This window comes from Lepidochelys kempii, chromosome 2, assembly GCF_965140265.1.
Source record: "Lepidochelys kempii isolate rLepKem1 chromosome 2, rLepKem1.hap2, whole genome shotgun sequence".
Lineage (NCBI taxonomy): Eukaryota > Metazoa > Chordata > Testudines > Cheloniidae > Lepidochelys > Lepidochelys kempii.
In genome coordinates this window covers 254,665,618-254,678,729 of record NC_133257.1, presented here as the reverse complement: position 1 = coordinate 254,678,729, position 13,112 = coordinate 254,665,618, and the positions used below count along the sequence as shown (strand labels likewise).

Genomic DNA, 13,112 nt, shown 5'->3' with positions numbered 1-13,112 from the left:
AAGGACAAGTGTAGAATCCTGCACTTAGGATGGAAAAAATCCCATGTACTGCTATGGGCTGGGGTCTGACTGGCTAAGAGGCAGTTCTGCAGAAAAGGACCTGGAGATTACAGTGGTTGAGAAGCTGGATAAGAGTCAACAGTGTGCCCTTGTTGCAAGAAGGCTATCGGCATATTGGGCTGCATTAGTAGGAGCATTGCCAGCAGATAGAGGGAAGTGATTACTCCCGTCTATTGGGCACTGGCGAGGCCACATCTGGAGTATTGTGTCCAGTTTTGGGCTCCCCACTACAGAAAGGATGTGGACAAATTGGAGAGAGTCCAGCAGAAGGCAACAAAAATGATTAAGGGGCTCGAGCACATGACTTACGAGGAGAGGCTGAGGGAACTGGGGTTATTTAGTCTGTAGAAGAGAAGAGTGAGGGGGGATTTGATAGCAGCTGTCAACTACCTGAAGCGGGGTTCCAAAGAGGATGGAGCTTGGCTGTTCAGTGGTGGCAGATGACAGAACAAGAAGCAATGGTCTCAAGTTGCAATGGGGGAGGTCTAGTTGGGGATTGCCCCTGTTTTGAGCAGGGGGTTGGACTAGATGACCTTCTGACGTCCCTTCCAACCCTGATATTCTGTGATATTAGGAAAAACTATTTCACTAGGAGAGTGGTGAAGCACTGGAATGGGTTACCTAGAGAAATGGTGGAATCTGCATCCTTCAAGGTTTTTAAGGCCTGGCTTGACAAAGCCCTGGCTGGGATGATTTCGTTGGGGTTGGTCCTGCTTTGAGCAGGGGGTTGGACTAGATGACCTCCTAAGGTCTCTTCCAACCCTAATCTTCTATGATTCTAATTCCAATTTTCAGAGAAGATTTAATACTTTGTCAGTGGTTAAATGGAACAGGTATGTAGTTTAATGCATTGGATTAATCATGGTTTAAAATTGGTACTAGAAGTAATGTACATAGTTCTGATACGATATTTTCTCCTATTTCTTTTCTATGTAGGAACAATATTTTGCCCTAAGACCTGAACTAAGGACCAGGAATTATGGAAACATTACTGACCGTGTGGAGTTGAGAAAAAAAATGAACTGCAAGTCATTTAAATGGTATTTAGATAATATCTACCCAGAGATGCAAATATCCGGGCCCAATGCCAAAGCTCAGCAACCAGTTTTTATTAACAGAAGGCAAAAACGACCAAAAATACTGCAGCATGGAAGGGTAAGAAACTGTTCAACTTCTTTAGAAAATCTTTAGATTCCCCCCTTTTTAGGTAGTTTTGAAACTTACTGTGATGGTGCACATAGAATTAAGTACAGTAAATTGTTTTCACAGTAGGTGATTTGGTGTATTACTGTAATAAAAGTTAGTTTTGTCTTGAAAATGACAAATTTTGTATATTTATCCAGAGGTAAATTGGAAAAGGCCCCTTTATGTAAGCCAGGTTCTTTTCAGATGGTACAGTAATGACGCAGTGTCTTTCCCTGCATTGAGGGCTTTGCAGCTTTAAAGTCCACATAGGACACTTTCATGACTGACCATTGGTTCTGAGAGTAGATATAGATTGAGAAGAACCTACCACGAGACTTTCACACTCTTTGTTTATAATGGATGTACAATGTAATTAGATATCCTCGGTCAGTACTTTTATTCAACAGTTTTCTGCAAAGATGAAAATTCACATCTGACTGAAAATGCCTCTCTTGCCCTTTACCCATAAGGTGAGGCCAAGTAAGAAATCTTACTCTTAGGTGTTCAGCGAAAGCATTTGGCGTATTAGTGGAAACCTAGCAAAAAACACCACCAAGAAGGATATGGTGATAAACTTTTAAAATGGTGCATATCCATCTATTACTAAGTAGACCTTGGCTTATGGGTTTGTATGCAAGAATTACCTGAGTTGCACCTGCTTTCGCCAGTGCTGAATCTGGCCCAGTACAGTTTTTTTTTTTTAACTTTCCAAAAAAGCAGGAATGAAATCACTAGGATTTCACTGCAGAAGGAGCTGCAGCAGTGAAGCAGTTATAGAATATTTTCTTCAGTTCAGTTCAGTACCTAGTCGGGACGCTATATGTTTTAAAATGAAATGTCTGGTTTGTTCTAAATACAGCAGATGCACCAGGCACTTAGGCATTTCCCTTGTCGCTCTTTTTACCTTTGGAGGATAATAATGGCTTTCTGGTTACTCCCAGATGAAGGCTTAGCTGAAGGAATACTGTTGATTTTGGATGAGGTTATTAAAGGCTTTTGAACATCTCAGAATGAAGTGAGGGGGCCTTATCCGTAGCCAAGGATCTCCTTCCCTTCAATTTAGAGCAGGAGTGGCCAACCTGAGCCTGAGAAGGAGCCAGCTTTTACCATTGTACATTGCCAGAGATTCACAGTAATACGTCAGCAGCCCCCAACAGCTTCCCCCGCCCAGTTCCCAGTGCTTCACACCCACTGGCAGCCCCGCCAATCAGCGCCTCCCTCTCCCTCCCCATACCTCCCAATCAGCTGTTTCGTGGCATGTGTAAGGGGGCTTATTCCTTCACCCACTTACTTCCTTGCTCCTTCTCGCATGAACAGAGAGCAACAATACCCGAAGTCCAAAAGTGCAAACAATTGGATGTTTATTGGAGTGAACTTCCAGCGAGCATGATTCCAGTTTCCTTCTTTAACGTCCCCCTTCTCAGCTCTGACACCACAGAGCCTTACCTGTGTCCCTGTTCCCATTGCCCCCCTTAGCAAAACATGATTCCAGTTTCCTCACCCCCATTCCCTGTTCCCATTCCCCCCCTTAATTCCTGATTGACTGCAGACTATATAGTAAAAGTTGAGTTCTGCTTAGCTATACCTTAACCTATCATTTTACTGAAATTTAACTAACCAATCCTAACAGATTGTAATATGATTATTTAACCAATTATATCTCATCACCTTAATTAGTTTACACCCAGCAAAATTAATTATACAGCTGACCGAAACAATCTCAGAACCAGACAGAGATTATGCAGACAAACAGTAGGGAAATGGAGACTACAATGATAGAACAACACAGAAATGAGGGTTTCACATCCCAGCTATTGATAAGTGAGTTCTTGCCAGACAGGATGCTATCAAACTAAGTTTCCTTTTATATTTTCTAGGCACTTCCCTTTCTCTGGAGGCGATAAGCATTATCAGGACAGGATTGTATTCCTAACAGCCCAATAGCACCTTATTTCAATGTGACTAGTTTGCAATGTGAGGATGTGACCATATGCTTCCCAGCTTATGGCTGCCTCTGCTGCTTAGCCAGAGGCTTTAGCCTAAGAACAGGGCCTCAGACTGTCACAGTAAGAGAAGGCCCTTACACCAGCAGACAGTGATTCTGATTTTCTTTTATACCTCTATAACTAGCTAAGTGATAAGAATACATCTAAATTCTTAGAGTATAGGCCTTTACAGATAGGCCTGAATATCTATATCCTAACAGCATGCAGGAGGCTCTGGGGGTGGAGGGGGAGAAGTGAGGGCATGGCAGGCTCAGGGGAGGGAGTGGGAAGAGGTGGAGTGGGGGTAGGGCTTGTGGCAGAGCCGGGGGTTGAGCAATGAGCACCCCCCGGCACACTGGAAAGTTGGCGCCTGTAACTCCAGCCCCGGAGTCGGTGCCTATACAAGGAGCCGCATGTTAACTTCTGAAGAGCCGCGTGTGGCTCCGGAGCCACAGGTTGGCCACCCCGATTTAGAGGATAGCCTTGTATGTCCTTTGAATAAACAGGACAGTGTACTGCCAAATATAATTAATGTCCTGCAGATTGAGTCTTTGGGGTTTGATAAGTGTGCTCAATATTGTGTGGGGTGGTTAGTCAGCTTTGGCTCTAATTCATTACATAAACTGATTCAAGAGGCCCGGGAACAGAATGATCATCCAATATCACCACAGTGTGCCAGACTCCAATGGGTTCAGAATAAATTACTCCAAATCCCACCTTTTATAATATAAAAACTAATTTGGAAGGGAGCAGTGCTTGTTAGCCAGCTGGGGAAGTATCATAAAAATTGTCAAACGCTAGTGGTTCATGACTGATGAGACACACTCATCATTTTAAAACCACGTAAGTTACATAATTTAAGGACCTACTGGTGAGTGATTAACATTCAAAATTTTCCCTAAAGTCTTTGATAGAGAATGTTCCTTAGAATCCTCTCAGTTTAAAATATGTAATTTATTTGATTTAGATGTATAGTGCAAATCAGCAAAGGGGTAGCAGTTATTTATGCTGCAGGACATAGCATCTTAGGGCATCTGAAGAAGCAGATATTGCTGGGGGTGATGCTCAGAGAAGAATGGAATTTAGTTTGTTGTTGTGCTGCCCGATTATTTAGTGTCATGCTACAGAGTAGCTATTTCTTTCTGGATTTATGTATCCATTAGAGGTGTCTCGAGTGTTTATAGCAGTGTCTTTTGGTTTTATAAATCTAAAGAATAAGAAAATACTGATTTTTCAGGAATAGCCTAGTAATAAGACAAAAGCCAAAGTAACTGCATGCATTTATCTAAGGCAAAATTGGCTCATTTTTCAGGATGGCTCACTGTTCCAAGGCTGTGAAAGCTCGTCTACATTCAGCTCCAAAATGAGGATCAGCTTTTTTTCCTATTGTTGATCATACTGAAGCCAAATAATTCTAGACCAGAATAAAAGCCTTTGAGCATGCTGATCTACTTCATGGGACCACTGACCAAATGACCATCAGCAGAATTCAGGGTTGGGTGGGAGAGACTCTTGTCCACACCAGGAGAGCAGCTGAGCAGCCACTAGGAGCTTTATAATTCATCTCAGTAGTAGGCTTTCTTCAATATGCAGCCACATATTGAGTGTCTGATCCCAGTCTGTCCAAAAAAACCAAACTCCAGGTTATTCTACTTCATGTTACAGTCAATGCATCAAAACTGGGCTGGGATCTCATCTGAAAGACATGGGAAGTTTTACACTCTAAATTGAATCCCCACCAGAGGCCTAATAAAATTAAGGTAGTTGAGACCAGGTAGAGTCAGTTCCTGAGGTTTTTGGAAGTCAGGTGGCACAAAGTCACTTGCATTAAGTGAATCCAAAAGGGAACGTGGTGGGGGCAAAGCATTCTTATGTTTGTAATTGCTGTGAATCCTAGAAAGAAAACCCATAAATATCTAGGAGTGAAAGTGTATGTGTGACCTCTGCTGTTCAGAGAAAGGATGAAGTTGTTAGGGAATAACTGAATTACACAAACACAACAGGCAAAATTCTGTCATGTGTGCACACTACTTCCAAATTGCAGGGAGGAGGAAACTTGTCAGGTCTTGAAGATAAAATTAAATTGTTTTAAAGTGTGTTTATACTAAAATATTAATTTAAAAAGCAGAATGTCCTATATGTGAAAAGGGAAGAAGTTATTTCTTTGTGAGCATATGATGAGTTTTAGGAAATACGGATTATTAGAAGATTTGCCAAATGTTCCTTCTGCTACTTCCCTTTAATGATGGTATAAATTAAGCTGTCATCGTTTCCTTTCGCAGCTTTATCACCTTCAAACCAACAAATGTCTGGTTGCCCAGGGTCACCCAAGTCAGAAAGGAGGACTAGTTGTGGTTAGGGAGTGTGACTACAGTGATCAAAATCAGGTAGGTGATCGATGTTGGCTTGCTGCCATTAATTCAAGTAAAGATTTTCCAGACTTTCCAAATTGCTAGCATGTTGTGCTGTTGCGAAGGAGCCTAATGCAACTCCTAATTTTGATTAAAAGGAGCCAGCTGCAAAGTACCTTTATCTTCAGTGTGCAAGTGCTGACCATTTGGATTGCAAATCCTACTGTGCCGCACTTACGTGTGTGTCTACACTTAAAACGCTACAGTGGCACAGCGGCTGTAGCCCTTCCATAGTTCATCTTAAGTGATCACTCTCCTTAGAGTGTGTATGATAACACCCATTTTTTCATGTTCTGTGTGTATATAAATCTCCTCACTATATTTTCCACTGAATGCAACTGATGAAGTGAGCTGTAGCTCACGAAAGCTTATGCTCAAATTGGTTAGTCTCTAAGGTGCCACTAGTACTCCTTTTCTTTTTGCGAATACAGACTAACACAGCTGCTATTCTGAAACCCTTCCCTGTAGACACCCGAGAGGCGATAAGCTAGATTGACGGAAGATATCTCCACTGACCTAGTGCTGTCTACACAGGGACTCAGGTTGGCTTAATGTCACTCAGGGGTATGGAGTTTTCACACTCCTGACCAACGTAATTAAAGTGACCTGATTTTCTAATGTAGACCAGGCCCTAATCTTACGCGGAGCAGCCTGCTCTGGTCAACATGGAGCATCGGATGCTGGGAGCTGTTATCTTTGTGGGTTGCATCTTTGTATTAATGTGAACTGCATATGGCTCACGGGCTCCACTTTGGCCACCCCTTGTAGAAAGGCTGTCATTCCTTTGACTCTTAGGGCTGGTCTTCACTATCCACACTGCTGCAATCGATGTAGCAGGGATCAATTTAGCAGATTTAGTGAAGACCTGCTAAATTGATGGCAGAGCGCTCTCTGGTTGACTCCGGTGGAAGATCAAGGGAAGTCGACCGGAGAGCGTCTCCTGTCGACGCAGTGCAGTGAAGACACCGGGGTAAGTTGACCTAAACTACATCGACTCCAGCTACATTAGTCACATAGCTGGAGTAGCATAACTTAGGTCGATTTACCCCTGTAGTGAAGACAAGCCCTTAGAGCTGCTACAGTCAGTCAGTTGTTAACTAGTTCTGGGGACTCACGATACATACAAGCTGCTGCTTTGTCCACTGTCCCGCTTGCACTCTGTCTCTGTTCAGTTTGTTTTTAATTAAGACAAGTATTTCATTTTCTGGGTTTCTCATTGTGTGGCACTATCAGGGTTCCTTCCCCACTCTGAACTTTAGGGTACAGACGTGGGGACCTGCATGAAAGACCCCCTAAGCTTATTTTTTACCAGCTGAGGGTAAAAACTCCCCAAGGCACAAATTCTTCCTGGTACTTTGGATTAGGTAAATGCTGCCACCACCAAGTGATTCAAACAGACATTTAGGGAGGGCCACTTGGAACCTTATTTTCCCCGTAATATCCCCCCAAGCCGTACACCCCCTTTCCTGGGAAGGCTTGAGAATAAACAAGATGAGCACAGACCAACCTTGGGTTTTTAGGGACACTAAAAACCCCAATTAGATTCTTAAAGAACACAGAACTTTATTAAAAAGAAAAGTAAAAGAAACACTTCTGTAAAATTAGGATGGAAAATAATCTCGCAGGACAATCAGATTCAAAACACAGAGGAAAAAGAAAAGGAGGACTTGTGGCACCTTAGAGACTAACCAATTTATTAGAGCATAAGCTTTCGTGAGCTACAGCTCACTTCCTCAGATGCATATCGTGGAAACTGCAGCAGGCTTTATATATACACAGAGAATTCTCTGTGTATATATAAAGCCTGCTGCAGTTTCCACGATATGCATCTGAGGAAGTGAGCTGTAGCTCACGAAAGCTTATGCTCTAATAAATTGGTTAGTCTCTAAGGTGCCACAAGTCCTCCTTTTCTTTTTGCGAATACAGACTAACACGGCTGTTACTCTAAAACACAGAGGGTTTCCCCTCTGGGCAAAACTTTAAGGTTAAAAAAACAGGGATAAACCTCCCTCTTAGCACAGGGGAAAATTCACAAACTGAAACAAAAGATAATCTAACGCATTTCCTTGCTATTACTTACTATTTCTGTAAGATTAGATGCTTAGTTCAGCTATGGCTTAGGGAGATGTATTTTCCCTGTCCTGGTTCCTCACTGACCCCGGAGCGAACAACAAAGAGAACAAAAGCAAACCCCTATCCCCACAGATTTTGAAATTATCTTCTTCTCTCATTGGTCCCTTTGGTCAGGTGCCAACCAGGTTACCTGAGTTTCTTAACCCTTTACAGGTAAAGGAGGGATTTTATGCTACCCTTAGCTTTATGTTTATGACCGACACCATTAGCATAATGTGACTGGGGGGGCCTCGTAACTCTAGTTCTCTGAAAAGCAGGCTCTGCTAAGGGGTTTCAAGATGGCCACCCCAAAATTAAGGCACCTGCAATCATTAGTCAGTTTGGAAAACTTGGTGCCGTTATTTCTACGTTAGTCTAGGAAAGTACTGATGCCTTAAGGCACTAAGGGGCCTGATGCATGATGCCACCTACTGGAACCAGTGGCTTTAGAGCAGGGGTGGGCAAACTTTTTGGCCCGAGGGCCACATCTGGGTGGGGAAATTGCATGCAGGGCCATGAATGTAGGGCTGGGGCAGGGGGTTGGGGTGTAGGAGGAGGTGTGGTGTGCAGGAAGGGGCTCAGGGCGGGGGTTGAGGCACAGGAGGGATGCAGGGTGTACAAGGGGGCTGGAGGGGTGTCAGAGGGTGCTCAGGGTGGGAGGGTTGGGGCTCAGGAGTGGTGTGGGGTGTACAAGGGGGCTCAGGGCAGGGGGTTGGGGTGTGGGCTCTGGCCCGGTGCCACTTATGTGGAGCGGCTCTGGGGTGGCAGCAGCACACAGTGGGGCTAAGGTGGGCTCCCTGCCTGCCCTGGCCCTGCGCCGCTCCCAGAAGCGGCTGGCACCAGGTCCCTGCGGCCCTGGGGGAGGGGGGAGCTGAGGGCTCAGTGTGCTTCCCTCGTCTGCAGGTACCTCCCCTGAAGCTCCCATTGGCCGTGGTTCCCTGTTCCCGGCCAATGGGAGCTGTGGGGGGCGGTGCCTACAGGCGAGGGCAGCACACGTAGCCCACCCCTCCTCCAGGGGATGCAGGGACATGATGCTGGCTGCTTCCGGAAATGGCGCAGGGCCTGTGGCGCCACGGGCAATGGTGAGCTGGAACCAGTTTGCACCGGTTCACGTGAACCGGTTGTTAAAGGGGTGGGCAAACTCTGGCCCGCCTGAGCTCTCAGCTGGGGAGGTTCCCCTGAGAATCCCTTTTTAATTTTTACTCACCCGGCAGCGCTCCGGGACTTTGGCGGCGGGTCCTTCACTTGCTCCGGGACTTTGGCGGCGGGTCCTTCACTTCACTCCGGGTCTTCGACGGCACCAAACGACCCGCTGCCAAAGTGCTGCTGAAGACCGGGAGCGAGTGAAGGAATCGGTTCTTCAGCTTTTGGCAGCTCATCACTGGCCATGGACCGTAGTTTGCCCACCCCTGCTTTAGAGCTTGGGTCCCTGCTACTCCTGTGAGACTTGTGGGGAGATGCTAGAGCTCTGAGGAGTGATCTACTGCAGCTTGTATCTTCAGAGAATAAGAGTGACAGATAAATAATTTTTTCTCAGTAGCTCCTCTGTTTCATCAAGTAGTTTTAACAAAGCAAGTGTGAGTTCCTTAGGGAAGATGCTGTTACCGTCAGTAGCAAAAATATGCATTTATTCGAAAATGGTTTTGGAGTCAATATTTTGCTTTGTGATTTATTTTATATCTTATAAAAAGCTAGCAGTCTTACTGATTGACTGTGCAAATGCAGTGCTGAATCAGTTTACACAAAACTATACAGTTATCTGTGATAAACTGTGAAGCTGCATTTTTAAATTACATAATCTGTGAAGTGAACGATTTGAAAAACGTGATCTTTTATGTGGATGTTGATCAGGAATAATAAATATACGTACCCTTTGGGCACTGTCTCCATCCTTCTTCCTCCTATGATCTTAACATTGAGCTGCTAGAATTCCACATAGGGGAGGAGGGGAGACAGTTGCCTCCCCCTGTAATATAAGGCCTATTTACACCCCTTCTCCCTGAATAATCTTATGGTATTCAGAAAGAAAGAGGAGGTGGTTAAGAAATTCAATCACTAGTAATTGTAACTTTCCCATTTTACCCTTCTCAGGAGGTATAAACTTTCTTCAGCTTTTGAATACTACTGTCTGGCTTCCTTTACAATGCACCTAATTTACCCGAAGCAAATTCAGCCGTCGGTTCTAATAGAAAACTGACCAACACCATGCTATCTCTTTACGAGATGTTTTTGTTCTCTGCTAGCCAAACATATTGTAGAACAATATAATTTCCTCCCTTTAGGCCTGAAACGTTGTTTTGTTCTAATAAATTCTGTAAAAAGAATAAGCACATCTTTAAAACACTTCTTAAGTGTGATTGCAGAGCCATTGGCCATTATCTTTGAAAACTCGTGGCGATCGGGGGAAGTCCCGGACGACTGGAAAAAGGCTAATGTAGTGCCCATCTTTAAAAAAGGGAAGGAGGAGGATCCTGGGAACTACAGGCCAGTCAGCCTCACCTCAGTCCCTGGAAAAATCATGGGAGCAGGTCCTCAAGGAATCAATTCTGAAGCACTTAAAGGAGAGGAAAGTGATCAGGAACAGTCAGCATGGATTCACCAAGGGCAAGTCATACCAGACTAATCTAATTGCCTTCTATGATGAGATAACTGGCTCTGTGGATGAGGGGAAAGCAGTGGACGTGTTGTTCCTTGACTTTAGCAAAGCTTTTGACGCTGTCTCCCTCAGTATTCTTGCCAGCAAGTTAAAGAAGTATGGACTATAAGGTGGATAGAAAGTTGGCTAGATTGTCAGGCTCAACGGGTAGTGATCGATGGCTCTATGTCTAGTTGGCAGCCGGTATCAAGTGGAGTGCCCCAAGGGTCGGTCCTGGGGCCGGTTTTGTTCAATATCTTCCTTAATGATCTGGAGGATGGTGTGGATTGCACCCTCGGCAAGTTTGCAGATGACACTAAACTGGGAGGAGAGGTAGATACGCTGGGGGGTAGGGATAGGATACAGAGGGCCCTATACAAATTAGAGGATTGGGCCAAAAGAAATCTGATGAGGTTCAACAAGGTCAAGTGCAGAGTCCTGCACTTAGGACGGAAGAATCCCATGCACTGCAACAGACTAGGGACCAAATGGCTCAGCAGCAGTCCTGCAGAAGAGGACCTAGGGTTTACTGTGGACGAGAAGCTGGATATGAGTCAACAGTGTGCCCTTGTTGCCAAGAAGGCCAATGGCATTTTGGGCCGTATACGTAGGGGCATTGCCAGCAGATCGAGGGACGTGATCGTTCCTCTCTATTCGACATCGGTGTGGCCTCATCTGGAGTACTGTGTCCAGTTTTGGGCCCCACACTACAAGAAGGATGTGGAAAAATTGGAAAGTGTCCAGCGGAGGGCAACAAAAATGATTAGGGGACTGGAACACATGAGTTATGAGGAGAGGCTGAGGGAACTGGGATTGTTTAGTCTGCGGAAGAGAAGAATGAGGGGGGATTTGATAGCTGCTTTCAACTACCTGAAAGGGGGTTCCAAAGAGGATGGCTCTAGACTGTTCTCAGTGGTAGCAGATGACAGAACAAGGAGTAATGGTCTCAAGTTGCAGTGGGGGGAGGTTTAGGTTGGATATTAGGAAAAACTTTTTCACTAGGAGGGTGGTGAAACACTGGAATGCGTTACCTAGGGAGGTGGTGGAATCTCCTTCCTTAGATATTTTTAAGGTCAGGCTTGACAAAGCCCTGGCTGGGATGATTTAGTTGGGGATTGGCCCTGCTTTGAGCAGGGGGTTGGACTAGATGACCTCCTGAGGTCCCTTCCAACCCTGATATTCTATGATTCTATGATTAAGCCTATTTTCTATCAGAGATCCTCTTGCTGGTGCATTTCAGATAAATTATAGAAGATTGTTCAAGTGTGTACAAGGAACATTTAATTTTAGATTTTGTTAGTTTCCAGTCTGCCTGAAATTTTTCAGGTAACTTTTTCTACCATTAGCACTGTATACACAGAAAAAATCATTAGCTCTTGGAATACATACCAAATACAAATCTATTTATAGCAATACAATAGGCACTTTGTTCAGCAGGTTCCAAAAATTAAGAAGCAGCTTAGATTAGCTGTGAAATGTGGTGGGAAAATGAAGTTTTAAATTACAGTTGGCTCTTATGAGACTCTTGCTAATGGCAGCCATTTTGCTGGACGAATGATACCACTGGTAATACTGGCAGTATCTGAACCTGTGAGCTAGTTTTCAATATGCTAAAGTTTAACTCAGTATTGCCAACCCTAAAATCAACTTAAAATTTGAGTCAGCCATTAAAATCATGAGATTGGCTTAAAATAATGAATTTTTAAAAAGTATGGCTCTTTGAGCCCTTAGAGAGTATGTATTGTGGCAGAGCACCGGCTTTGCCTCGGCGGGTCCTGCGCTTCTAGGCGGTTAGGGTTTGCCTCAGAGGTTTGCTGTGACCCCAGGGGTGAAAGTAAAATGTGTCTCTTACTGGTGTGGGGGGGCTTTGGCCCCCCCAGAAGGGGCAGAGCCTCGGGAGGAAGGGGTGGGGCTTGGGGGGTCAGCATCCCCCAGCCAGCCTGCCTGTGCTGCCCGGGGCTCCGGCAGCAATTTAAAGGGTCTGGGGCTCCAGCAGCCGGAGCTTTGGGCCCTTTAAAATAGTCAGCCTTGGGGTAGCTGCTCCTTTTGCGCCCCCCACCCCTGGCGGCGCAAAAGGGCGGGGATATTAAAGCACTGCCGTGGCAGCGGTTTAAAGTCAGCGGTATGGGCTGGTATAGGCCACTTTTTACTGGTATGCTGTACTGCCCCGTACCACCTGACTTTCACCCCTGTGTGACCCACAATGTAGCCTCTCCCCTTTCCTAGAGGCAAGGGTTACAGCTTACTGAGTCACTTCCGTCAAAGGTCAGTAAATGGGTTTGGTGTAGAACCCTGTTTTCCTTCTCAGGGAGCATTTGTGTAGAGGTGTGTGTGTGGGGAATTAGGGGGAACCCGGGCCTTCCCTCTTCTCCAGGTTCCAGCCCAGGGACCCTAATTGACAGCAGCAACAGATAGTTTTCCTATACTACTGGAGCTATAGCCCTTTCCTGGGCTATTTCCCCAAACGGCCCCTCCTAGCACCCTCCTTGGTACCTGACCATGCTTGTTCTCCTGGCTCTTTTTTATTGCGCACCTTCCCACAGCACACCTTCTTACTCCCAGCTCCTACCAGCTGGCCTCTCTGAAGGGGCTTCCTTTTAAACTAGTCCCAGCTGGTTCTAAATTCGTTTCAGGTGATCTGATTAGCCTGTTTCCCTCGATTGCTTCTAATCAGTTCTTAATTGGTCCCAGGTGTCTTATAGAGTCTGCCTGACTTAATTGCTT

At 45.2% G+C, this 13,112-nt stretch overlaps 1 protein-coding gene across 8 annotated transcripts in view; it reads left to right on the top strand.

The window, feature by feature from the left end:
- The window catches only part of GALNT11 (polypeptide N-acetylgalactosaminyltransferase 11), a 105,663-nt gene that overhangs the window by 59,508 nt on the left and 33,043 nt on the right, over positions 1-13,112 (top strand). For 7 of the 8 annotated variants that reach the window (XR_012157629.1, XR_012157630.1, XM_073334613.1 and 4 more), the window contains 2 exons: positions 997-1,215; positions 5,513-5,617. Coding sequence is in view for 6 of the 8 variants with exons in the window: in XM_073334613.1 (XP_073190714.1) it covers positions 997-1,215; positions 5,513-5,617 (324 nt within the window). In the remaining 2 variants the exon portion in view is untranslated. The remainder of the gene's footprint in view (positions 1-996; positions 1,216-5,512; positions 5,618-13,112) is intronic. The other variant, XM_073334612.1, reaches the window with a different exon arrangement.